Source organism: Oxyura jamaicensis, chromosome 5 (assembly GCF_011077185.1).
Source record: "Oxyura jamaicensis isolate SHBP4307 breed ruddy duck chromosome 5, BPBGC_Ojam_1.0, whole genome shotgun sequence".
Taxonomy (NCBI): Eukaryota; Metazoa; Chordata; class Aves; order Anseriformes; family Anatidae; genus Oxyura; species Oxyura jamaicensis.
Window position 1 is genome coordinate 38,638,784 of NC_048897.1, and position 27,945 is coordinate 38,666,728.

The 27,945-nt window shown below is 41.6% G+C and overlaps 1 protein-coding gene across 1 annotated transcript; it reads right to left on the reverse strand.

Moving 5' to 3' along the window:
• Window positions 1–838: 838 nt before the first annotated feature.
• LGMN (legumain) lies at window positions 839–27,478 on the reverse strand. The gene is made up of 14 exons (XM_035327116.1): window positions 27,325–27,478; window positions 21,572–21,753; window positions 13,822–13,919; window positions 12,188–12,269; window positions 11,085–11,170; window positions 9,182–9,257; window positions 8,726–8,788; window positions 7,753–7,819; window positions 5,968–6,086; window positions 5,223–5,312; window positions 4,382–4,579; window positions 3,530–3,700; window positions 2,345–2,412; window positions 839–1,593 (listed from the first exon to the last, which is right to left on the reverse strand). Exons 2-14 carry the CDS (start codon window positions 21,707–21,709, stop codon window positions 1,554–1,556), a joined length of 1,296 nt encoding a protein of 431 aa, XP_035183007.1. The 5' UTR covers window positions 21,710–21,753; window positions 27,325–27,478; the 3' UTR covers window positions 839–1,553.
• Between the last annotated feature and the right edge of the window lie 467 nt (window positions 27,479–27,945).

Sequence of the window (27,945 nt, forward strand, 5' to 3'; positions counted from 1 at the left end):
TTACTGTTCTTTCAAAGTGACTGGGGACTCCTGGTACACTCTTTTGTGAGAGCAGCCAGACAGCCTGAAAGCTGTCCCATGTGGCCAACCCTTCTTCCAGCTTTCAGGGTAACACCTGCAGCACATTTGGGCACTCAAGAATTTAATAATCTATTATTTTTAGATCTCTGTTTTAAGTTTTACAACTGAAAAGAAAAAAAAATACTCAAAAAAAGGCACATATCTGAACTTTCAATGACCCTCAAGGTATAAAGTTTAATTTCTTGGTTCAGTAAAGCTGAATGATTTTTTTTTACCCTGTCCCATGCATTTTGACATTAACTGTGCTCTTGTTCACTTAGTAGACAGCTGAAAGTGCCAATACTCTTGGCTTTATCTGGCTCTTCCTTATATAAATGTAACTTCAGCTTCTCCTCCTCCCCCTCTCAGCTCCTCTGAGTGGAGCTACCCCCAGTTCTCAGCATCTTGCAAATACTGGTTTAGTTTTACCCAAAGCCTGTTCTTTTGGTAATGAGGTAATTTTGTGTATTTTAACACACTCTGGAAAGATCCCTTAAGTATTTCTGCATCCTGTCTCCACATATAAAAAGGTGTAGACAAAACTACTTTGAAGCACCCCATAATTTCTGATTTGTTCACCTGCTTGTTACAGAGTCACCTCTAAGGAGTGCTGCCTTCAAATGTGGTTTGGGATTTCCGTTTTTAAATGTGTTCTGATTTGTGTATGATTTGTCTCAAAACAGCTTTACAAAGGCTAAATAACTTTTTAGTGCAGTGTCACCAAAAAAAAATAGCTCTCATTCATTTACAGGAAATAAGATGGCCAACAATATTGCCCTGTAGGTTGATGAAACTGCCAACTTTATTTTTATTCACAGACGATTCCTGAACGGTATGATGTTTGTGTGTAAATACATTTAATTATAGCATACTAGCACTTTATTTACAGCATTAGATACTTGTGTTTTTTCTTTGGGAAACAATGCTTTCTACCCAAAAAGGTTCTTGCTATTCACAGTTGAACTGTGCTGTTAACATTTGATAGTTCTTGAATGCATCACACTTCTTTAAACTGTTAAGGAGTTAAAGCTTGAAGAACAAACTTTGGTTTCTTCACTCAGACTGTAAATTAGTCACTGTAATGAATTAATTAACATCGTTAAAAAAAAAAGTAATGCTTAGCAATAGTATATGTTTTTTTTTTTTTTTTCAAAACTTGAGTCAATGCTTAAATTTTGCATGGATTTCAAATCACTGTTGGTGGCTTGTAGTGTTCATCCAGATTCTTAGAGCATTACACTTCAAAACAAATCATCCATCTTGAAGCTCTGCGTGGTCTGACAAAAAGGCTCTGCCAAACCACCGGTCTGGTGGCAGGTGGGGATGCGGGGGAGAGCGCTGACAAGTGCTGTACTGCGTGTAGCCTCAGCTCCCAGCACAGCTCCAGGACAGCAGCTGACTCTTTGTGGTACATGCACGTGAAATCTGGATTATTACAGTTATGAGAAGTTACCACTTGCAGCAAGGGTTACACTACAAGGCTGCTGTTTCCGTCAATATCCACGGCACACTTGATCCATGGCCAAGCATATTCTGCAAGAGAGAAAATAACAATGAGAATCTTTTCAGGCTCTCTCTTCTCAAATTGTTTCCCAAAATGACTGGCAAAGCAGCTCCTTGCCTTCTGGGTTGCATGCTGACTCTGCCTAAACTACCAGTCCTCCCTTCCATTCCCTACCCCTCTGATTTCCTCTCTCCCTTTTCTTCTGCTTGCAAGGTTCCCGTCCCCTCACACGAACTACACCCTCCCAAATCAGAACTTCAACACCACACTTCCCTTGCCACTATCACAGCACTTCAGCCTGGACCCTTATTTTCCTGTTTTCCTGCTACAGGATGAGGACACAGAAGCGCTGTGGTCTTCTGAGTCAGCAGCTGAGAGGGCAGAGGAGAAAATACAGCAATTCCCAGCTTATTTTCAGTGTGACATTATACAGAAGTTACAGGGCAACACCCATATCCTGTACAACCCATCAGTCACGCTATTTTGAAGTTATGCCATACAGTGGGATCCTCTGACTGGCTTTAATTTCACCTGAGGGTTTCCAACAAGGAAATGAAAGGCTTACTGGGGATCTGGGTGCTTATGAGTGGGAGGGAATAACAATGATGTGTTTTCCAAAATTAGCATTCATAGTTTTAGAGTCAGATCTTTAATAACAGAATGGTCAACAGAGGAGAGAATACATGAGAAGCCTGTAGCGTTAGGCTTCATCATCCTATTAGCTTCTGCATTTTTATAGACACAGACAAAACTACGCAGAGTGCCTGGGAACCTCCTTACCTGTCAATGGGGTATCCTCCTTCACAGACATTGACCAAGGCGTACAGCTGTCTCAGGGCATACTCATACTGAAATAATAAACATTGTTAATAATTTCCAGGATGACAAGCAGTTATTGTTTATGCAAACTAAGTTGTGGAAGTATTTCAGAGATGCTATTAACATTCAAGGCACTTATTTGCAAGTCGTGATAATCTAGCACTAGACTAAATAGATTTTTCTTCTGTGTACTTTGTTCTTTGAACTTCATTAGGTAAATTTAGCTGTTGCTACGCATTACCCCTTAGGGAGGGCCCACCTAACCAATTGCACTCAAAATAAAGACAAAAGCCCACCAAAGAACCCAATGAAAAAACCGCCCCCTCCAAAACGCTAAAGAGGAACTAGAAGTTTAACAGAGCTATGTGATCTCCTAGTAGCCTTGCTGCTTAGAAGTTCCAGCTGAGAGATTGCATCTGCTTTTGATTTGCAAATAGTACTTCCATCTTGTTCAACTGGCAGCTAATTCCATTGTTTTCTGCTAAAATCAATCTTTTTTGCTGTTGATTCATCCTACCTGACTGCTTAGGTTACCTCGCCTGACATCGGGATTGGGTTTTCTGGAATGGAAACTGACCTCTGTTGTTCTTGGCTAAACAGTGCCTAGCACAACAAGATTTGGTACTCAGCTCGGATCCCAGGAAGAATAGATGGCAATAAAAACCCTAAAACAGAAGGTGTTCTTGGGAGTTCAGCCCCAAGATATCACGGATATCTTGATAGCATCAGCTAGGCTACTGCAAGGAACCACGCAACATGCAATCAGAACAGAGAAATCTGAATGTACTGTGAATTCAGAGTGGTGGTGCTATGTTTCTGTTTTACTTGTAGTGATGCTTTAAGCAGAAATACAACATGACTTAGTTAATATTGGGATTTCTGGTGAAGGAGTTCCTGAAGGGATACCTTTAGCTATTAGGGAGTATTTCTGTTTGCTTTTTACTAAAGGTATTTTTAGTAATCTTCATCTACAAGCATGGTGGAAGTGATTTCCTGCTTCCAAAAACAACAGTTGCCCTTTCTCCAAAACTAAGCTGTAAGACTGCCCCCAAGCTAGCTTTTTAATAAAAGCTGATTTTGCAGACCTGCTTATGACTACTTGTTTTACCAGTATGTGTATCAGGTTATGTCTAACACTTGACTTACCAAGGGAGAGTGCCAGTTGAAGCAATGAGCTTTGAAGTGGTTCACCACTGACTGGTAGCAGTCATAATTGCTGATGGTCAATCTGTCTGACAGAATTTGGTTGGTCTGTTCTCTTGATCCTGTTATTAGGGTAATGATCTTCTGCATGGATTCCTTGATAAATTCTTTAGCCTGAATATAAAACAAGAAGAACTTTAAAACCTGCTTTTTTTGAGCCCCAATTTGAAGACTTTGAATTAAATTTCTCATTAAACCCTTCTTGGCCTTCAGCTCTTGGGATCTTTAAGGTATTCAATTTTGCCTCTTATATTTGGCACAATCGTCTGTATCTGTCCCTTAGCATCCAAAAGAAAACTAGGGAGACAAAAACACTCCTGGTGCACAAAATAACTCATCCTCCTTCTGGAGTTCTGCCAGAATACAGTACCAATATTGGCTACACATCTGCAGGAGCTTTTGATCTGGAAGACTTCACTTGTACTGTGACAAGAGTTTCTCTAATACCAATGAATAACTCCTCCCAGCAAAAATTTCCATGGAAGCAGACAGGGAATTTCCTGGCAATAAAAGCTGTGAGGTTTTGCATTTCCTTACATCTGTCTTGATAATTACTACTTAACATGCCTCAGGGAACAGATCCCTGAATTTTAAGGAAGAATAAACCATCAGACAGATGTTAGAAGTCTGAAGAGTCATTTTGTTCCAAATTATGAAAACTGGAAAAAATCCGGCTGGTTCTGGGGTGTGACTTCTGGCATTGCTTATTATTGACACAAATCTGACCTTACATACAGTGTGGTAGTTTTTTTGTTGTTGTTTGCTTTTCATTTAGTTTTGTTTTTCTTTGCTTACCTCCAGGTGTGTTTTCATCTCTGCAGCAATCTTCTTAGCCTCATACATGTCATTGGTAGCCATCAGCTTTCGTTTCATGATAGCAAGAGGCACATCAGGACTAGGTGTCAGGTCGTAGTGTTCAACAGGTGGCAGTGAAATGGGGGCAGCTTTCTTCCCCATGCCCTGAAACTGCATCACTTTCATAGAGGAGATACTCTGAAAGTTAGAAAATAAAAAAATAAACTCTTCGCTGTGCAAAGCTAAGTCTCTAAACTTGTTTTATTAGAAAAAAATAAAGCAGTTCATAGGGTTGTAAATGTTTTTGTTATGTTTTCTTGTTTGTTTATTTCTTTTTCTAAGATCAAGGCTGCCAAATATGGAGGAACTTCTATTTCCAAATCTCTGAAAAAAGAACTGTCTGAAAAATCTCTGAAAAAGACCGTCACGTTAAATAACCTGATCTTTTGACAAATATTTCAAGTATTTCTATAAACACGTTGAATAAACAAGACTATCATAAATGATGCATCACCTCTTAGCTCCTCACATTCAACGGAACAACATGTTTTATTAACATTACATTAATATTCACAATATGCCTGGAAGTGGCTACTACACTTCTTATACTTGATTGATGTGAAGAGTTAAATCACAGGCAGAGCTTGGAGAACAATTTGTATCCTGTATTCCTTTAGCATCAGGATCAGCTCTTAGACGCTAAGGGATTTTTTGTGTGTGTGATGAACAGTTTCATTTCCTAAATCAACAGATTACATCGTTTTGAAGAGACGAATGTGTAGGGCAGAAAAAGTTCTAAAATATATCTGACCCTGACCAGGAAGCCCACTCACATACATACCTTGTTTCCATACTGCATCACATGGCTGGTGTTGGTGCGTTTCTTCACCAGCTGAAACTGCTTGTGGAGCGTTTCTTTTCTTAGATCCTCCTGCATAAAGAAACTTCCATGTAATCACAACTACTTGAATTCAGGTATTATAAAAATGGAAGGAAACCTGGAAAAGGTCTTGGGTGCTACCTTGTAGAAGGAAGTATAGGGCATGAGCTGTACAGCCTTTGAAAGACATAGAAGTAAAAATGGAAATGAAAATTGGACAGGATATTCCCAAATTGCTCTTAGCGACCACCTAATCTCCCAGCAAACGTGCAAGAGGGGAGGGGGCTCACATAAGAATCCCAGACTTGTTTCAATACTACTGTTTTCCGTGATGCTAGCAAGTGGGTTAGCTACAGTTCAGTATTTAAGGAGCTCTGATGAAGAGGTACAACTTACTGAACTGCCCAATTTGTTTAACAAATTTGGATATGTTGTCTCATTAGTAAATTAAGATGATGTAACTTGAAATTAGAAGCTAGACAGTTTCTAACCTTACTTATATTTAAATAAAGGTAGTTGCGCAACCAAAGTGGTTCTGAATAGTAGATAAATACTTTTATCAACTCAATTTCTTTATTTCAGTCTCACATGAAAACAAAGATTTTCATAAATCCTTCAAAAGAACTTAAGAACTTCTCTTTCTTTCTTTTTTCCTAAGCCTAGTGATATTCATGCATGGAAATGCAGAAACTATTTACTAACTTACCATATCTGAATCTTCCATCCAATTCACGCTGTACCAGTCACCAAGATAAGTCTGCCTTTCATCATCATAATAACATGCATAAGAAGACTCCCTGGGATTGGCAGCAGTTGTTGCATAAACTGTAAGACCAATGGAAAGTAGGTTTTGTTTTTGTTTTGTTTTTTAATACACCCCACCCCGTCCATGATTTATGATATACTAAATATATAATATATACACACAATATATTTGCCTAAGGATTTTGTTTGTCAATCATTTATTTCTAAATAACAGGAAGAAAATAAGCCTATAAGCCATTTTGTTCATCATTGTCAGTACTGTTTAAGAGCTCCTTCCTTGCTGCCAACTGTGTGGTCTGGGGCATTTAAACAAGAATATGCACTTCTGCGGGGAAAAAACTGTCAAAAACTACTTTTCAAAGAACTGCCTGACAATGCACACTGACAGCCTATACATTCATTTTCCTAATTACAAGGATGAGAATGTGTTTCCAAGCTTGGAATAAATCCTATAAATCATCTTTTATTCCAGAAATTTTTTCTTCTAAGAAATACTCTCTCCAGGATAACACTATGCTGAGGGAAAAGCTAAAAAAACCTCTGACCCAAAAGCAACATTTCCAGTTCTCTCTTACACAACAGAAATATTTTAAACACTTCCTTGTAGGTATTGATACAAAAGCCATAGTGGTTTTTTGCCAAGGTCAACTCATAGCGTATTTGCATGACTGAAGGAAAGTCCAAGTTTCAGAATGAAAAAAGTTGTGCATGCTTTTCCTGTAGCTGTAGTGTTGTTTCCACTCAAAAGGTATCTACAGTTTAAAAGCCAAAAAGAGTCTCAAATCCTTTCTGTGCAGTAAAGTGCTCTTTCTTAGCATCTTTTAAAACGCTTACTAAGTAACCAGTTAAGCTTTGCAGGTCACAACCAAAGGCTGGCAAAGACAGCCTCCTACATGAATTGTCAATTTTCCACCTTTGTAAATCAGTAGTAGAGCTAGTAATAAAATCAGTCACCAGACTGGAAATTCCTAACAGAATAAACTTTGAAACATGCTGATTCACAGAGCGTTTTTGAAGAATCTCTGCCATGAAACGTTCTGCGTGAACTTTCTGTAAATCCCTGACAGGGCTGTAAGTTCAGGTGGCTGCCAGCCAAACTGCTCCAGGGCCAAAGACCCAGGAAGCTGAGGACAGGTGTGTGCTTGGGTCTTCCCTGGCATCAGAGCTTCAAAACCATGAGAAAGCCAGAACATCTGGTCTCTCAGACACGAAGCAGAGCTTGAAAAAGTTGTGACTCCTCATGCTAATGAAGGCTTAGCTACAGCTGAGAGATTAGAAACCCTGAAACATCAGTGTTCCACATCCTGTATTACTGCCCAAATCAGGGTAGCAAACTGCTTGGCAATCATGTACCATGGTTGCCTTTTCTACTCAACGAAACCGTCAGCAGGAACTTCATCCCTGCTGTTAAACAATGCTGATGCTGAGAAATGTCAGTACAAACCAGGTGCTACCAGTTAAGGGCAACCACGAAGTTTCTGAAAATAAGTAATTTTTCAGCTTCTCATTTGCAAGAAACTCAAAGCCTAGATGGTCTTTCTAGGACTCTGTTAGTTCTTTAAAAGGAACATCTCATAAATGGAAAAATAATTTTTCTAACTCTTGTGCATCCCTGCTTAAACCGTAAATGCAAGTGCCTACAACCTCTCCTTGATACAGGATCTGTTTAGGTCTTGCCTACGACAGGCTGAGAAATCTAAGTCCACTAAGTTAACTGATTGCTCACCATTGATATGATCAGCCAAATGATTCATCATAGATCCAGACTCACACGCTTCAATGTAAAACACCATCTATAAAACAGATCAGACACCTTAAGAAATTCCACAAACAAATGGAGGAAAGTCCTTCAGTGTTTTTCAGCTGTAGTTAGATGGCCTGCCCTGATATCCCTGAAACAAAAGATATCCATAATGCTACAAAAACAAAACATGTAGGTAAACAGATCCATTTTTCTTTTTTGGGAACTAAACTATGTGATTGTTTTCACTTTCTCATAATGAAAAGATGCAATCCATCTCTGTAGAATCCATGGGAATCTAATGACCAATGTACAAAGCACAAATCAAAAACATGGTCAGTCTTTAGGCCCAGCAACGTACCACTATTAAATGTACTATTTCTGGAGCCAATGGCCGCTTATGTGGTCCTAAATACAGCCAGCCATAGTAGATGGATTACCACAGAAAGTTGCTTTAAAAAGGCTATCAAAACGTTCTAAATATTAGCTTTTCTGCTTAAAACAACTTGTGATGAAATAAACACACAGAATTTTCTAAGAAAAGGTACTGTCTCTACTAACTACATTAGTAACTGTAAGAAAAACATTAGGCAAATCGAACTTCCTGTAGCAAGAGCACAGTCTGCAGCAACCAAAGCACAGGAAGAACAAGTCAGGTACGCATTATGAGGGTGCGGTAGTTATAGATGTTGTTTCTCCACTGTTGGTCAGAATATATACGTTATCGGAAGTCTGGGCTATATCTGTGCTGTATCAATTGCCAATAGCATCAGTGAACTAAAAGTGAAAAGGGAAAAATTGGAAAGGATCAGTCCTGTAAGTTCAAAACCCTAATCCAAGTTTTAATTGTCTGGTACCAGATTCCCTGTGCTTTACATGACACTGGAACTGAAGACAAACCATGTTCCTCCATGCCAGCTACTCTTTTAATCACACAACTTCTGATATGCTTCTTTACCTTCTGGTATTTCTTGTGATGATACATGTACCAAATAGTCTTATTCAAGTCCTTCACGTGAAGCTGTAAAATAAGAAGGCTTGTATTAAAACTGCTGATGTTCAGTACACACAATTCATGTAATAGTAATAACTACTAACTGTTTTGAATACATTTATTCCTTCCCCTTAAACATATCCAGAGTTTTGTACTTCTGAAACACAACATTCTAGCATTTACCACTAGAAAAGAAGGGTAATGGTGCCAAATGGTCTATGTATTGCACTAGACAGCTAAGTGATAACCATGTGAAACAGAAACTGGGATAATGAGGAGAATATTGCTCCTTTTCGGCCCCCAACCCCCAGTATGACAGTTCATGGAATACTTAGTGTTTTAGATTTAGTATCTAAGTATGTCACTTCAAAAGATGTTTTTTTTATGACAAACTCCACAGTACTCCCCCATAGTGCTTACGTCGTCATCAGGAAAAGCTAGAAGTCCTGGAGCTCCATGGTCAGTGAAATAAACAAATACATGATCCTTGGGACCACTGTAAAGAGAAAATTGCAAACAAATTTTTCAAACCACTCCAACCTAATTTTTACCACCATAAACACTGTCTGCTTATCAATGCCAAGACCGAATGCCAAGATGTCAAGAATTGAAAATAATGCAGCTGAAACACCTCGTGCTCTTGGTAGTAATTTTTCCTCCTAAAACATACTACTTGGCGTGCTTATGAGAAGAAATGAGTATCTGAAGGAGGAATAAAAACAGGGGTGTATAGCTAGTCCACCAGGCACGGGGGATCAGTCAATTACACTTCATGTTTCAAACTGAAAACCGATTGCTGATCAGGCAGAGGCTGGTACTTGGCAGGAGTACAACTGTTTTTTAATGTTTGTCTGAGGAATCTGTTTTACTGTGGGCATTTTACTAAAAACGGAATCATTTTATAACTAAGTTATGGTAAGGCATCAGTAATGTGATAAACCATAAAAACTTTTGTTAAGATCCTTATGCATATTTATGTTCTGCCTTGTTGTGATCCGTATAGCCTTACATAGCCAGTTCAGCATTGACCTATGTCTCTGCAAAGAACTGACCTATAGACAAACTCACCCGTTACACTAGACTGGTATTTGTACTACCTGGCTCTGCACATGGTTGAGCATTGCATGCTCACAGGTCTGCGTGGCACACTGTTTGCAGTACAGTTTTACTGCAGTCTAAATCAAATAGATCATGTTTGTGATACTAAGGTATTGCCCTAACAGCCAGATCTGCAAAGGGATTTTTCTTATAAATCACCTGGAAGATGCTCTGGAAAGCTTTCAAGCAGAGGAAACAGCTCTTGCCCCACCCAAGAGCAGAAGTCAGGGCACTGACTGAAATTCACACAACAGAGCCTAGCACACAAAGGGCTGGGAGGCATTTTTCTCTCTCTCACTCTTGACCATAAGTGCAAAAAATTGGGCCAAGGTGAAATGTAAATAACTAAGACTTCTGTAACTGGGCTCAAGTTGTCTTCCTGGGCAGCTAAGAGTCTTTGGCCTTCTGCACATCCACTCCTTTATTTGACTTACAATTTCAAGGTTTTACAGGTGAGGTGTGTTCTGAAGTATTTTTTTTTTATTAGGCTAAAGAATGCTTTATATTTGCTGCTTGGCTCATTGCAGATACTAGAAAAGAACAATCTTGTAACTGTACAGTGGTTTATTAACTTTTTACCTATATGACTTGCATGGATTATTTTCTATCTCAGCTCTTCATGAGGAAGTTTAAACAATTGAGAGCAATAACTTAGTCAACTCTCGCCCTGCTCCTTCACTGTTTTTATTGTCCCCAGTGTCAGGGCAGGACTCTTCTATTTTGTTTCATTGCTTTGGCTCTAAATTGAACTGTTAGATGAAACAGGCACTTATGGAATTTTACTTACTTAGGCTAATTCTTCCCAATGGTCAAATTCATATTTTAAAGTTTTTACAAGAAATAGTGTATATAGAAAAATATAACATAACTGTCTTCTAGCAGTACTGTCAGAAATACACCACACCTTAGAAAATAGGCATCATACATCTCACGTTTGTCATCTAAATGACAAATACTTTAATATAGCTGACACTGTCCTCAAGATTTTTTTATATCTTCATTTATACTGGACTCAATACCAACCAAGTATCAGCAGTTGCTTGTTGGTGCTAGTTTCAGGAACCAGAACCATTGTATCTCCAATATGAATGACCTGGAATTGCCACCAATAGTCTAGCTGCATTCTCGAGTTGTAAAAGGCTCTAATTTACCTTCTTCTTTTGCTGAATTCAGTGCCAATGTACAACTACATATGCAATTATTTTCTAAATGAAACTTCTCTTACCTTTTCAATACTTTTCCTGATCCCACACCTTTCATTGCTTCCGCATCCCCTCTAAGAACAGCAAGGAAGTTCTTTGGAGTAACATCCTAAGAATTCAAGAGGCTTTCAATTAAATGTGATAATAAAAACAACAACACAATCTTAATTTAGAAAGATGCTTTCTGAAAGTCAGAACCCATGCATAGATAGCAAGCTTAGCTGGCCCTTGATGCTCAGGAACAGTACTTCTTCAGTTTCCTGTATTGTTCATATTCTGGAGTAATTCCTGTTCTAATACTTCAGCACTTAAAAAAAAAAGTGCAAGCCAAGTTGAAAAAGTGCTTTTGTATTAGAATGAAGATTTACTTGTTCTGTATAGTTATCATTGGAAATCCACATTTTTGTTCCTACTTAAATTTCTGGGGATTAAAAAAGTCTTACTGCAACTATGGAACTCAATGTTTGTAGTTTCTCGAGATTTCTGTTCTGGTGGTGAAGCCAAATAAAAATCTCCTGCCTTGCCCCACTTTCACCCATCTCTTCAACCCTACATCCAGGTCCCTACCATTACATTACACTGGCAAAAGAATTTCTGGATCTAGTCTTTTAACTGTATTACCGGTGTGGTCTGGAATAAAAAAATAATCCCTAAAGAAATAATTTTGATTTTAGTTTCACTGACACAGTTCCCCATCTTGAACTTAACACTCCACCCCCACCCTTAACTGTCGGGTTGCATGCACAGACCCTTCCTTTCAGTCTATCACCAATAGCACATTAGGCACTGATGACTCACTCAGACATCGAATTACGAACTCACTAAGTGATTGCATTACTCTTCTGACTTAAGGAAACAATTTGTCTTACGAATTAACACTTTTAAACTTATAACACTTTTGAATGAAAGACCATGTAAGGATTTGCTTTTATGACCACTGCTTCACTTCCAAACATCTAGTGTTTACATTCATCTAATGAACACTGAGCTTCATGCCAAATTATGAATGCTAGGGGTTTTACACTACATGCATTTTAGTGTGTAAGGTACAGTCTAAAGGGATTTATCCAGACCACTGGTTAACGCTGAACCTTAACTTCCCTGTGGAATAGGGTTTCATTCCTACCTCCTTTGTATAGTCCTTGGGCACTCCAGCGTACACATCTGTGCCATTAGGTCTATTGATGACAATGCCTTTTGTGGGATTCCTGAAAGTTTAAAGGAACATAAATACGAAGAATTAGTACTGTGCTTCACAACAGCCACAGAACAACTAGAAAAACATTTAAACTGTCCTGCCTGGCAAGTTTACCTTAGACAGTACAAGTACTAGTGCCATGTGTTGTTAAGTCAACACAGAATACAAAGTCCTTTTCCCTTCACGCAGTTACTGATGCTCAGCTTAGGTGTCTTTACCCTCACAGTACCTTCAGGTATCCTGCCTCAGACTCTGTAGATTAATCTGAGGATAAAGGCAGGTGGTCTGTTATCCTGTTACCTCCCTGCTTTAAGTCTTGCCTTTAACGCCCTTTATTCTCTGCTGCACTTGCTGCTGCGCATATGAAATCTGCTGATTTCTGCTCAAGTTTGTCTCAGCATTAGAGGCTGTATAAGTGAACGGTTTTATATCAGAAGCAGTGACACAATGACAGTGACCAAGGATGTGACATATACACTTCTTTGTTCAATCTGCTTTCTGGGGATTAATCAATCTGTGTACTGGGTCTGGCTGGGATGTTAACTTTCCCTGCAGCAGCCCATACAGTGCTGCACTCTGCACTTGTAGCTAGAACAGCAGTGGTATCACACCAGTGTTGTGTCTGCTGCTGAGAAGTGCTGGCACAGCATCAGGACTCTCTCTAACCCTCCTAGGGGGTGGGCAAAAAGTGAGAAAGAAACATCAGCAGGGCAGCTGACCTAAACCAACCAAAGGGATATTCCATACCATATGATGTCACACTCAGCAATAAAAGGTGGAAAAAGGAAGAAGAGGGGAGGGGTGGGCTCTCGTTGTGAGAACGTCTGTCCTCCTCCCGAACACCGGCTACGTGCGTTGAGGCCCTGCTTCAAGGACGTGGTCAAGCATCGCTCATTTGTGGGAAGTAGAGAGTAATTTCTTTCCTCTGCACTTCCACATCGCCTTTACTTGTTTTGTTTTGTTATTCCCTTTCCCACTCCCTCTTCCCCTTTCCCTTTTTTCCCTTTAGTTGAATTGTTTAATTAATAATAATATTTCCTTAATAATATTTTTTTTCCTCTTTAATTAAATTATCCTTATCTCAACCTCTGAGTTGTTCTTTCCTTTACTTCTTCCCCTCCTCATCTGAGGAGGGGGAGTGAGAGAGCGGTTGTGGTGTTCAGCTGCCTAGCACGGTAAAACCACCACAATCTGATAACATCTTTTCAATAAAAGCCACTGAGTCATACATTGAGCTTCCCTATGTTTCTGTTTTTAGGTTATCTGCTGAAAACTGTTATGCCTGGAAGCTAAGATCAATTGCTCTCATAACAATGAAGAACTGACAAGGAGCTCTGGAGTCCTCAGTACTTAACAGATGCTGAGCTGTGGATAAAGGCTTGGAAAGCTCAGGAGCATGTTCCAAAGCAGACTTACTGTGCTGATGGATAAAACGTCCCTATGCATATCTCAGGCAGCTTTAAAAGCTGTTCCTACAAAACTAGTACAAACTTAAAAATATTGGTGACTGTGGCATATCTGTAGCAAACATAGTTCATTACCAGTTTGTGTTCAACACTTACTCATCATTATCTGCAATGTCATCATACATCATGACAATGATCTGTTCATCTGGAATTCCATTTCGGTGTACGATCTGGTACGCATGGCACACGTCTGCCTGGAAGTAAGCAGGTTTTCATTACTTGTTTTAATGGAGACTTCAATGTACCTTTGAGATCAGAAGAAAAATGGCTTTGCCAACCTAAGATCACGCTGTTGTCCAAAAGAAACTCCATCCCAACATTTTAATTTCAAATTTAAGAGACTGAGGGTTGTTAGCAGGCTGAAATGCACAGATTCAATCCAAAACTCTCTGTCTTCCTCTAACTAGCAATAGCTGGATTAATAATAAAGACTATGATTAAAATCTCTCCATCTACCTATTTCAAATTCCTACTTAAACAGAATCCAGAAGTTAACTGATATTTGTTATAAATAATTTAACAAAAGGTTCTCAGCAATGTTTTGAATTCTGCAAGGGAATCTAAATGAAAACGTTGTGCACTGACAGATTCACAGCAGAGGAAGGAGGAGTTGGATTTCCACCAATTTCAATTAGTTCTGCACCAAGCCTGCATGAATAAGCATTAAAGACTGTCCTTGGCTTAAACAAGTACAGTTTACCAATCTCAACTCTGCAAAGATTTGGTTTTTGTTTGTTGGTTTCTTTTGTTTGTTTTTAATTTTAGTTAAGGAAAAATTCCTTTTTAATTATGTATTTCTCATAAAGTGACACCACAGCAAGCTCAGGGCAAGAAAACAGATTTCAGTGGAAATCAGAATTGCAGGCTTTCTATTCAGGCTATTTTTCTGACTTGTACAGGATATGAATAAGCAAATTTTCTTTATAGAACTGTCTTTTGATGGCACAGAAACAGCAATACTCATTAAAGCACAATTACAGTAAAGTATGAACCTCTATCAGAATGTTAAATTCATAGTGCACTCAGCACATAATATTTTTTTCTTTTTAGACTTGCAGCCTGTGAATGACTGAATGGGTTATCAGCAATCACACTTAAACTCCTGAACTACAAAACCTACCACATGCAAGAAAAGCTGTGCAGATTTAATAGAAGAAATCTCACCTAACAAAACTCCAAACGTAGGCAAGAAGCAAGCTTTAAAACTTACTTCTGCTGAACTAGTCTAGTTTGCTAATACATCCACCAAACTAGAGTGGCTTATGTGGACCTCCTAAATTTTAGTTGACTTAGGTACATTAGCAATTTCCACTAGTTTAACTAAAAAGATGCTGTAAAATCCTACCACTTTAAAATCCTTCATCTCCCAAGTGTGCTTGAAAAACAGCAGGCAGTTGTGCAAGACTCGGGGAAGGGTGAGGCACATTCACTGTTAAGGAACTCTCCCACAGCAAAATCTCTTCACACAACTAACCCTGAATGTTAAACTATCCTTACTAACACAGTAAGGATATTTCCTACTACATGAGTCAGGCTAGGCTTTCTCCCACCTGTCCCAGGCAATCTGTACTGTTCAGAGTTCCCCATTTCCTTGTATAGCACTATGGCAGCTGCTGCCTCGACGAGGCAAAGGCAGAGGTTAAACCCAGTTAGAAAGGTACCCCATGCAATACAAAACACTAGAGCACAGACTTGACTACACGTTTGATTTTCAGAAGGAAGCTGGGCAAAAGTAGTAGAAAACACTCATCTGGGCTTCTCTACACAGACTGATGAGTAGATAGATCATGGATCTCCTCTCACCCTTGAGACAGTACTCTGCTTCTGTTACGCTGAAACAGCTATAAGCTGGCAACACAAGGAGATGCTTAGGCTTATTTTAGTGACAAAATATCAACATATTCAACCAGTAAGTGTCTGCGCTCCCATAGATACGTGGCTGGCCCCCAGGAACTTCGGAAGTGCTCTAAATTAATACCCAATTACCCCAAATTAGTTCAGCTTTGTAAATGAATACTAACAGCTTTTTTTGGCCTCCTTTTCCTTCTGATTTGCTGACTGTTTGCTCACTACATCTTGTCTCACTCAGATCTTGGTGGTAAATTTAAATTTAAATTCCCTACTGTTCATGAAAACAGATCAATTCCCAACAACCTTAACTTATGCCTGTTTAGGGTTTGTCCCAACCCTTTAAGGCTTCTGCTAAGAGAATTGTGCCTACCCATAATGTAGTGGTACCACCAGCATAGGCTAGCGTAGCAAAAATATATTTTGCTGCTAAAATTCCTTTGGCTTAGCTAGAATAGTTTTGAGCAAATGACTTTTCGTGTGTAAAGTTAGCTGACCAGACAAGCCACCTTTGATGCCGGTCATATGCTTGTCCTGTTTCCTCCCACACACAGAAAAAAATAATCTCTATAAAACCAGAATAGAAACTGCCTGCTGCTAGAGTAGGGAGGCATATGTGAATCTAACAATTTCCCGTTGATCAGTAAGTGCCTATCAAATATTACTGTTTAAGCCTTGTTTCTTCCAGAAATGTTTGTGGCATGGCTATACATGTATACCACCCTAAGACAGGGAGCTAACATTGTTCCAGGTCTCCAGTTGGTGTTATTCTTGTTGATTTTGTACATGAAATGAATGCTATGAACATTGACTGTAAAAAATCATCACTAAATGCAAGTCATGCTTTTGTGGTCGTGATTTGGTGTGGGTAGCAGCTGCCCTGTTACCAAGAGCACAGAAGAAGAGGGAGAAGGTGTAATATATAGCTGTACAGCTGCTCCTGCACAACCCAGCCCAGGTGCCAGTCGTAAGGGAAACTGTTAGTGGGATGGTTCAGATCTTTTATTCCTAAGTTCCTCTAAACCTGTTGCTACATCAGCAAATTGATATGGAAAATCTATGCTTAAATTCACTGCACTAATTAACTCCTAGATCTTGAAATCATGGGGATCAGAGGTGGAATTCCCCTGTTATCCTGGAACGGGCATTTGGAAAAAACTCTGAAAGAAAACAACAGCAACTAAAACAACAAAAAGGCAACCATCCTCACTCTCCTATGTCATAAAGCTGTTTAAACATTTGAGTGACACAGCTTTCGAGCAGACTCCCTTTTTTTTTTTTTTTTGGACACATTTGAGAGCATTGTCTAAATGCTTCTTATCTCCGGCAGCTCGATGCCGTGACTCCTTTCCTGGGGAGCCTGTCCCAGTGCCTGACCACCCTCTGGGTGCAGAACCTTTCCCTAACACCCATCCTGACCCTCCCCTGTCCCAGCTCCATGCCGTTCCCTCGGGTCCTGTCGCTGTCCCCAGGGAGCAGAGCTCAACGCCTGCCCCTCTGCTCCCCTCGTGAGGGAGCTGCAGGCCGCCATGAGGCCTCCCCTCGGCCTGCTCTGCTCTGGGCTGACAGTGTCAGCCATGCTTCATTCCGGCCCTTAAACATCAGTCAATCAGCCAAAACCCACAGCTGTATTAAGCATTTAGGAAAGCTTTTCCCATAGCTTCACTTACAATTTGATAAGCACAATGAGGAAAAGCTAACTGAAGCTGAGTAGCCAAGGCATCCTTCATGTCTGTTAACTGAATGATTCGAGAATTTATGCGGACTGTCCTGAACAAAGTAACTGCTCTGCTTCATAGTGTCCAAAACTCTGTAAAAGTACAATCCCTGACCCATAAAGCTCACTAAGTGCAAGACTAAAAACAATGACCAGAAATAAAACCATGTATGCAAATTTTAAAGTTTCTATTTTCAACATTTTAATTTTGTCAGATTTTTTAAGCTATTTTTGCTCCTTGAGTATGTGCTCTGCCTTTAGTAGGACTGCATTTCACAGCAGGCTTTTCCATTGACACTATTAATTTTTGCCTTTCGAGGTATCCAGACAGAATTGGTCTGTCTTTCCTCTTGATCTATTTGTAAAACCAGCTTTAGGTTGGAGTTAGCTGGTACAATCACAGCAGTAAGAACAAGAAACACTGTTTTTGTCTAATCAAAAATACTAAAGATATGGGTAAAAACACTGAGGAACAGAGAATCACCAACCATAAGACTATACACAGGCTAGCTCTGTAATAACAGGAAGCCTATCACAGTAGGCTGCATACTATACAAAACATTTTACATTTATGTTAAGAACTTGATCAGATAACTGTAAAAGACAAGTTTTGATCATCCTGGTGTGGAAACAGTCACAGTTCAGGCATCAAAACAGAAAACAAGTGCCCTGCAAGGTGTGAATCTGAAGTATAGATAAGTGCAGACAGTGGTTTTTTTCCTTATCTTGCCTACACTTGAGGTTTGCACCACTGACAGCGGATTTTGACCACTGACAGATAAGTCTTAGAAGGAGTTTCAGATTCCTTGAGGTTACAGGTGCAAACTAACTTTCTGCAGGGTCTGTACTGCCTTTACAAACTTACTGCTCCTGGAGCCTGTACAGTATCCAACGATGGACTACTTTCCCAGCACATTTTCATGTATGAAATTAGAGACATTTTTAAAAATGAACCTTCTCCCCCTCCTTTTATGGTTGCATAGTCAGATGAACACATCCTGTCACCAGGTAACTACTGCGGAAAGCAATGGAGTACGTTTTGACTGTGCTGTGTGCAGACAGCATGCCAAACAACTGGAGCTCACAAAACATTATGTGTAATACATACATGCAGTGTTTTGTATTAACTGTACACCGAACAGCTGAACTGAGCAATTGAAACCTAGATATGTGTCAGCTGAGGTTTCAACTTACAAAGGGATATTATGAGTGCTTAGTGGCATTTAGGAAATAGTGTCCAGTCCAGTAATAAGTAACAGTCACATAGAGTATCTACTTACAGGAAGATTCACATCTACAAATTCTTTTGTGTGCAGGCTAGATCAGAGAGGCTCTGAGGAAGAAAGGCAAGGGCAGGAGGAAAGTGAATTAGAGTACAATGTATTTTCTTCTGCAATTTCTCCTTTGGAAAGTAGACGAATTACAAAAAAATCAAACAAAGAAATCAGCAATTCTGAAGCACTGCTTAGTTTTCTGTTAGTACAAGTATTACTCTACCTAAAATTATTATTCTACTGAAGCTTGTATGCTCACTGTAGCACAACTTTCATGATGGATGAAGTACAGAACTGGAAGTTCAAGTCTGGTTCGTGGTTCCACTGAATATGTCATTTAAACACAGTGGTTTTGCTTCCCTAGCTGGAAAGCAGGGAGTACTAACACATGCAAAGACATGGTGAGCAGTCAGCATAAAATTTCTAAAAATCTGTAACAACTCCCGAGTTCTCTGCAGTACCTTTCTTCCTCTGTCCAACTCTCCTCAAAAGTATCTATTGTTCCGCCAGTTTTGCCAGGAAAAGTTTTCCTAAGCTTCTGATACCGGAGACACCCTTTTCTGGCTCACACTTTGTAGCGCACACACAGTTCCCTGACTAGCTGCTGGGCATGTCACAGAGTATGCGCTCCTACCACAGCTGCTCACTCCTGCCCGGCCCCTAAGGTTGGCCAAAAGAGGCAGATAGGCAAGACAGCACAGGCTTCTGACGCGCTGCACCTCCTGGGAATTAATTCTTTTGTAAGAAGCTAGGCACACTGACTTGCCCAGAACAGATCAGTAGGAGCTCAATCCCATTGTGAAGGATCCTCCATGCTGACTCTCTTATTTTATGGCTATGATTTCATAACTTTAAAGGGATTCTTAATGGTGTTCTAATTTTTGTTCCAAATGCTAATATTATAAATGAAGCAAGAGGTTGAGGTTAAAATACAGGCACTTCTAGGCTTTAAATATTGCAGATATTTTGCATTGTTAGTCAATGTTTTCTTCAGAAATGAAGGTGTTCAAAGAAACCCCACTCTCAATTTTCTAAACCTGAAAAGTATCTACTTAACTATCAGCAAGTTAAAAAACTATCAGCAACTCAAAAGTTAATTTGCTGGTGTGAAATTCTGACTTAGCACTGGACACAAATACTTAAGCGTACATCTTGTGTCCTTCATGACTTCCTTATACCTGGCACATGTACTTGCTATTGAAGGTCCACCCGCAGAAGTATTAAAAGCTCTGTGGCTGGGCCACTGCAGAAAAGGAATTCTCGTGAACCACAGCTTCCAAAAAGTGATTTTAAGAACAAATGTTGCAGCATTAACTCCTCCTAGTGGAAGGGAGCCAATGAGACTGATGATACAGCAACACAACAACCAAAGCACAACTCAGAATTTAGACATGCCAGGAGGGGCAGTGATAAGTACAACACTTCTGTTTTTGCAATTGTTTTCTGTTGAGATTTCAGCTTAAAAAGTATCTTCCTTCAGATTTCATTGGCAATAGGAATAGCCTATGATAAGGCCAGTAATATATCACCTGCGGTTATCAGGTAATGGTTACAGTGCAAGGAGCTGCCCAAATCCCTAAAGCCAGTTTGTCCAAGCATTATGCTAGCATCTGCCAGTAACAGGTTCTTCTTCACGTGCGAGAACGTTGTCAGTCTGGTTCACCAAGCTTTAAGCTCATTACTGCACAGAAAGTTCCAAACCAACTGTGAGCAGAGAAGGAGGAGAGGCATAAATACAAAACCCAGCATGCACAACAAACACAGGGTAGGTTTGTTTCTCTCTCAATCAACAGAAACGGAGAAGATAAGGTCTCTCTCTATTTTACAGGCAGCTGCATTAAAAATAATCATTACTTAGCAAGTTTCAGGAGTTCAGCAGGTCAGTTCGATATGTGTACCCAGAACATTTACTACAGCCTAACTTCTAAAATACTGGTTCTGTACACTAGTGTGTCAATCTCTGTTCCACCTTAACTAACAATAGTCTAGTAAAATATTTTTCTAACACTTAGAAACATATAAATGTATGCTTTAAGTCAGAATTAAATGGACTGTGTTCTCCATGAAAGCAAGATGTTCCCATCTAACAAAGGCCATGTTTAAGTATAGATGAAATCTGTTTAAGGGATTGCCCAAGAATTCCCCAAAGGAAAAAAATTGCTGTAGTCTCCTGACTGCTGATTATAAGCCTTGAACTTAATCAGAGTTAAGTCACAGTCCTGTCCATCCTGACACTCTCAATCAGACCATAATTCCACAACACTGGTTTTGACAGCAGTGCCAATTTTCAGAGTTCCTGTTTCCTCTTCTCTTTCCAACCTGCACCCCAGTGCACTGTGTCCTTGTTGTGGCAGCACTAGTCTGTAGCCATGAACTGCTTGCCTTAGAACACAGTAAGCAAACTGATTCAGGCTAAGAAGAACCCTTGTCCTTCACCCCACAAAAACGTACTGTAGCTATACAGCCCTAGCCAAGACTTTTGCTGGCAGAGAAGAAACAGAGATATTTCATGTTAGGATATAAGAAATCAAGTGGACAGAAACATGCGGGTCTCTCAAAAATAAGGTTTAATTCTACACATCACTTATTCACCTGCAAGTTGGGGTCAGGTGCTCTAGCGTGGTAATGGAATATTTAGCCTAAATGATACAGGTCTCCCAAGACACAGAAGTGTGACTAGAGGGAGAATGAATACAGCTCCTGCTGCTAATGACAACTTTTCAGAAGATGAAAGGCTGGACAAAGTCATAAGCAAATTAATTCAGATAGCAAAAGGAAAAGCAGAGAGTAATTCTTGGGATGAGAATGACAAGAGCAGGCTGTGCATCAATCTTGTTGCTGTTCTTTTAGAATACTCCACACACTCCTGGAAGTCCAGAAGTGAAAGCACTTGCCCAAATGACATAAGGACTTAGCTAATCTAGGTAGCTACCATCTCCCTGAACATCCCAGAGCAGGCATTTTCCGGAGCGTGGCAGTGTCAGCATGTGGGACCAGTGGTCCTTACCTGGTGTCGATAGTTGTACCAGCCGTTTGAACCTGCAACAATCACCACCCAGTGCTTGCCTCCATCTTCAGGTTCTTCCAGGGGAAACGTGCTGATGCCCAGAGCACAGCCCAGCAGCACAACCACTTCCAATATCATCTCTCTTCTTTATTTATTCCGCAAATGGGAGAAAGAAAAAATCCCTAGTGAAGAAGTTTGAGAGAAGTAGATCAGAGGACATCGGTCAAAAAAACAAACCCAAAGCAAACAACTAGATGTCCTCCTTGTGTGCATGCTTTCTAAAGACCATTCAACCCACAGTGTAATTTCTGGTCAGATCTTTCCTCCTTAGCACCAAGCTGCTACTAGTTACAAGACTTTTCTATCAGCTTTCATATCTAACTGAAAGCAGCTCTGAACAGTACAACCAAGTCTTTCAGCTCCCTCTGGTTGTTTTGTTCTACAGTAGCTGGCAGTGACTAAAACCTCTAACACAGAACAAGTACCGCTATCAAGCATTTCACAGATGAAACTTTTTCAGAGTGATACTGTTCTCTTGGTCTTCTCTGCTTGGATAATTTACTGGTTTCTGCTGACTGGCAACGAGCCCATTATCATCAAGTCAAATCCCTGGTGATGTGGGCACAATGATGGACAGACACAGAGAACTGCTCGGGAGTTCAATGTCAGAGGGCCACAAAAGCTCTCTGTGCTCACAGCGCCAGCAAGGGTGGGGACAGCCCTTAGTGCTGTTTTGCGCAAGATACAGCCCTTGCTGCTGAGGCTGGGGGGAAGTGCAGGCTGTGAGAGCCTCGTGCTATTTGTGCAACCTGTTATGCTGGTGGAGAGCAGATGTGAACGGGTACCACATGAAAGAGCAGTATTCTCATCTATTTTGCACAATGGTTAAGCGTATGCACAAGCTGCACAGTGACAGAGGAAGGTCTGAGCCTGTGAACCCAAATTCAGAAAACCAGAGCCAGAGAAGAGTTTCGAGTCCAGGCAGAAATGGCACTTTCTGCTTTCTTGAGAGGACCACAGGTAGTGTCCCTACTAGTCGGCTGCCTGAGCACCTTGATCGTTTGATCAAGTTTGCTATACAACCAAACCACTTGACCACCTCTAACAAAAAGTTTGCATTTTTGGTTGGGGGTGAGCAGGAGGAGGGTTATGTTCACCTGTCACACAGTCTCAGGTCTGCTGCATCCAACACGCCATCCTAAAGCAAAGTCCCTCTAAGAACTGCAAGCTCTTGTGTGGGATTTGATACTGGTCTGGTTACAAGAACAGATTCTGGAGGTTGATCACTGTGCATATGTACGTAAGGGGTTTGCTAAGGGTGGAATAGTGTACTTAGCGTGGCTTCCCCTGGAAGAAAAACTGGGAACTCCCCAAACATACTGTGTGATCAGAAAGCACAATGTCAAAGCTGCCACTATGCCAAATAACTAAGCATTACCAAAGTCAGTACTGGTTTACCATACTACGCAGTTTGAGTTCCGCACAGCCAGAAGCACCCATGTGTAGCCCCCCAAACGGGGCTGCAACAGAGAAGTAACCAGCCTGCTCCCAAAGCAGCTGCGTACGGTGAAGACAGCTCACGTAACGAGTAGTATGGCTCTTTCTAAGACTGGATCTTCTCATCACCAAGAGAAGCAATGCAGGTGGTAATAGGAAAGAAAAGACTATAAATATTTTTGAACTTTTTTTTTGTTTTCTTTTTTAATGGAGCTAGCACAAAGTGAAGGAAGTCATGTTAGCACACTGTTTTTTCTACAGGAAGAGCTATTACCACACCAGTGAACTCCAGAACAGAGAAGGAAAAATAGAACCAAATGTTAAGTGCTGTGACAACGCTTCTTCCAAAAACTCATTTGAATCTAGTACACTTATCTTTCTGGAATAAACCACTGCTGCCACTGCCTGCAAGCATGAGATTTGGGAGCACGAACAATACTTGATAACTTAACAATACAAGGTTTGCTGAATTATTAGCTACTTCAGCAGTTACATGTACATGAAGGAATAAGCAGTAATTTCCTGCAATTTGATAAACAACTACAATCTTTCACGTCGAGCTGCAGTTGTAAATTCTTGTCATGGTGCTGCCATAGAATTTGTATGCCAAGTCTGCCTTGTCACTTCTTCAGATTCTTAACACCAGTGACAGGACCCGCGGGAACGGGGTTAAGCTGAGGCAGGGGAAATTTAGGCTTGACATCAGGAGGGGGTTCTTCACAGAGAGGGTGGTTGCACACTGGAACAGGCTCCACAGGGAAGCTGTCACTGCACCGAGCCTGTCTGAATTTAAGAAGAGATTGGACTGTGAACTTAGGCACATGGTCTGAACTTTTGGGTAAACCTGTGCGGTGTCAAGAGTTGGACTTGATGATCCTTAAGGGTCCCTTCCAACTCAGGATATTCTATGATTCAGATGACTCAGATAACATACTAACAACTGCCTGGAAGATGGGCTGTGCTTACAGCATCCAGAAAGAAACATCCATTCTATTGCTTATAACATGGCTGAGAATCATATCAAGTTGTTCAAAACTTTCGTCAGGTGCCAAAATATGCCATGGACTAACAAACCTATGCCTCCCCACCATTGAGAAATATCCTGAAATATTAGACAGGAAAAGAAAAATCAAAGTATTTTAGACCATACGCAGAGATCTTAACTGAGTTTGACATGCTGGAATATAAAGCCAAGTTTCATGTGAACAGATCCCTCAAAGCTCAGCATTTGTTTCACACAAAGAAATTTCTTCACATTAATTAAAGCTAACTTCTCATTTTTCCAGCTAAAATTGTTTATACTTCCAGGAGAAGCACAAAGAGGAAATAACCAGTTCAAGTGACCACTGAAGGGCTGGAGATCCTGCCACATGAGGCTTAGTTCTTGGAGATGCAAACCATAAATTCAAATTCAGGTGCCAAGAGAAGCTGTGGTGCTGCCAGCCGCTCACTGGGCAGCACAGCGATAGGGCAGAGCCTGGCAGAGAGGCACCCGGTGCACAGGGAGAGCCACTGCTGCTGGCTGGTGGCACACCACACAACCGAGTAGCTTCAGAGAAAACACGCTCCTGAGGGCCATGGGCTGAACTGGTAACAGTTTGAGCGTCTCAGCTGATGGATTCACAGCCTGGACCATGCTAACACAGAGCTCTTGCTGCCAGGACCCCAGGTGAGCAGGACATGGGTGCTAGAGCTGCCAGCCCCGGGGCGCAGAGGAATGAATGAAGACTGAATATCGAACGCAGTCTAGGTTACCAACCCGCTCAGGCAGTCCCTCCACGAGGAACTGAACAGCCTCCCATGAGGCACAAGGATATGCAGATCCTCACATTTCTCATCTCTGCCAACACAAAGTTGGGAACGATACAGAAGTGATGGGAAAACAAGTGCCAAGCAATGTTTGCATTGTGTTATTAGAAAGCCACCCATGTTTTGTCATGGATTATTTAGAATAGGAAACATTCCTCTCTTATAGTCTCTAATGACATAATCCCACTTATCTTTTTCCTTTACTATAATTAAATCATATTAACAATAGAAAGGGGGAAAAAAAAGTGCATTAATAGTGCTTATTAACAGTGCATTAATAAGCCACAATTAACAAATGCTCTGTTCCCCAAGGTTTCCCCAGGAGCTTTTAAGATAGGCTTAACCATTAAACACACGTGCGGTGGGAATAGGTCTTTCATTTCTCGTTTCCAAACACTAAAGAAAAATAAATACCTATTTCTGCTTGGCTTAAAGAAAGCCTTTGATTGCTCAGGCAGGCAATTTAAAAAGATTGCGTTCTGGGTTGTGTTGAAAGAGTACTTGACCCACAGTTGAGAAGAGAAAGTTCCCGTCACATGCTATGTCTTCAGGTTGTATTAGAAGAGAAACCAGCTCGGCTGACCAGCTTACCACAGGCACATAAACAGCCTTTTTTTTTCTTTTTTTTTTTAAAGCAAGGAATAAAGTATCTGTCACAAGCCATCCTAAATGCATGCAAAGCAAGAATCTCACTACACAAAATAAACATCATCAGAACTGAATCCATCATGATCAACTGATCAAACGTGGCAGAACTGAAAATTCACAAGACCATTTTAGAGCTCTGGCTGACCCCCCAGAAATAGGCAAGGATTTCATCAGCTCTTCCTCGTCTTCCTAGTGGAAGAGTTAACCTTGCTTTGGAGACCATGTCAGGAGAAAGGCACATTTCACAGACATGGCAGCATCTGATCCACACACACGGGACCACTGCACATTCAGGCGCAGTTCGGATGGCCCAGTAAGCAGTGTGACCAGAGTAATTCACTCACCTCTTAAAACCTGCATGTCCTCCCTGAGGTCCCTTAGCCATTTCACATGGCATTGCTAGCACACTTCCCTGACTTACTACAAGAGGGATGCTTAGCAGCACCTCTGGAAGTGGCCAGCTCTGCTAGAATAATTCTGGCCAGCAGGCTGCTCCCTCTGCGTTCCCAGCCTTTCCTTAGCGAAGCGCTCCACTAAGATCAAAAGTCTCAGAGCAGCAAGATACCAGGTCATGCTACAGAAAGTAACTCGTGTTGATTGAAGTATTTTCCACTGGTGTTTAGAGAGATGTTGCCACCTTAGTAGCTAAATTCCAAATAGCTCAAGCACAGCCTCTAAGAGCTGCATAAACAGAAGCCGTACGCACATTTTCCCTTTGTATGAATTAACAACAATCTTGGAGAAAAAGAACAGCCTTAGCTAATCAGCTGATCACTCCAGTTCTTGGAACTCTTTTTTTTTTTCAGCTGCTGTTCTTATGATCTTTAGTTTTCAAAGCATTTTTATGACCTTTTAGTTTTCAGAATCAAGGCACAATTCCTCTTCCCAGACAGTGTTTGCACACTACCAGTCCCTGCCACATTTAGGTGCTGATTTCTGCAAACCACGCAACTCGTGATAGCCCTCCTCACAAGAGCCTGATGTCTGCAGAGCTCTGTCAGCAATATTCTACCTACTTGTGCTGTCTGCTCCGCAGGCTGAAGCACCAGAACCACCTCAGCCCCTGCAGGGTTAGTCTGATTTTCTTTGTACACTTCCAGGGGAGGAAGGAGAAGTCTTTGTGACCACAGCCTCTGATAAGCTACGTTTTGAAGGAGATGGAGATTAGGGTCTCTGTTGCAATGCAATTATTTACAAAGTCTACATGTAAATACCTTATGAATCAGCTTAATTGATTAGCACTAATGCACGTAGTGGCTAATATACCTTCAGAAGCCAGATAAGCCACTTGCAAAGCAAAAGCAAGAGTTCATTACTACGTTAACTCAGAACAACTTAGAACATTTCCAACGCTAAATCAAGGCACCCGAAAGCAATTTTAAACTCATCCCGCTGCTGGCAGGCTCCTTTCCCTCAGCAGCAGAGAGGCGGCACCATTTCCCAGAGGGAAAAAATAAAAATAAAATAAGACTCCTTGCGCTGGGATGTTTCCTGGGACGGCGACAGCCTGCCGGACCCGTTCCCGGGGTTATTTCGAGCACTTCGGGCAGAACCGAGCAGCCCTGCCTGATGCGACAGCTCCCCGCACGCCTCCCAACTCCGCGACGCGCTGCCCCGCGCTCATTACGGGGTTAATTACCTCCCTCATTAGGGGCCATTAAACCCCCCACGGCGTATTAAGGACCCCCAAGCCCCGCTCTCGCTTTCCCCCGCCCGATGCCTGGGGCCGGGACCCCCTCCGCTGCCAGCCCCAGCCCCAGCCCCAGCCCCAGCCCCTGCCCGGCCCGGCCCGCCCTTACCGCGCTGCCTGCGGGCCGCGGGCGCTGTGATTGCGGCGGGCGCGGCGCGGGGCGCACCGAGGCCACCGCGGGCCGTGGTGGGCGGGCGGGGGCTGGCGCCGGCCAATGGCGGCCGGGCGGGGGAGAGGCCGCGACGCCCCCGCCCCGCCGCACTACGCGCCCCGGCATGCCCGGCGCTCCCCCGCGCACTAAGGGCAGCGGGGGATTGGCGCGCAAGGCATGCTGGGAGTTGTAGTCCGCCTGGCGCCGGGGCGCCGCGGCGTGGGCCGTGCTTTTCCTGAGGTAGCTCCCGAAGTCGTGGAAGAGGACGAGGGGCCCGTGCTCGTCCCGAGGTGTTTCAGCAGAGCTGGCCGGCCGAACTGCCTCCTGGCTCTGGTGAGGGGCAGGAATCTGCGGGCAGCACCACACACAGGTGCGGGGCTCTGGTCTGGTGGCTTTCTGTTTTCTCTTTTATATGCTCCAAAAAAGCTGAGAAACTCTGCTGTAATCATCTCCGTTTTTAATGAAAGAGAAGAAGAAATCATTTTGGGGAAAAAAAAAAAAATAAGAAAAAGAGCCACATGCTATTTGCCCCGTTAACCACACAGAGAGGAGCACACCTGCTTCCATCACGCCAAGTAT

Bases quoted from the DNA above. Each gene is read 5' to 3' on its own strand.
- LGMN (XM_035327116.1), bottom strand. From the start codon at position 21,709: ATGATATTGGAAGTGGTTGTGCTGCTGGGCTGTGCTCTGGGCATCAGC. The intron at 9,258-11,084 runs GTAAGAGAAGTT...TTCTCTTTACAG, and splicing joins TCAGGAAAAGTATTGAAAAG to TGGTCCCAAGGATCATGTAT. The intron at 7,820-8,725 runs GTAAAGAAGCAT...TCTGTTTTATAG, and splicing joins ATCACAAGAAATACCAGAAG to ATGGTGTTTTACATTGAAGC.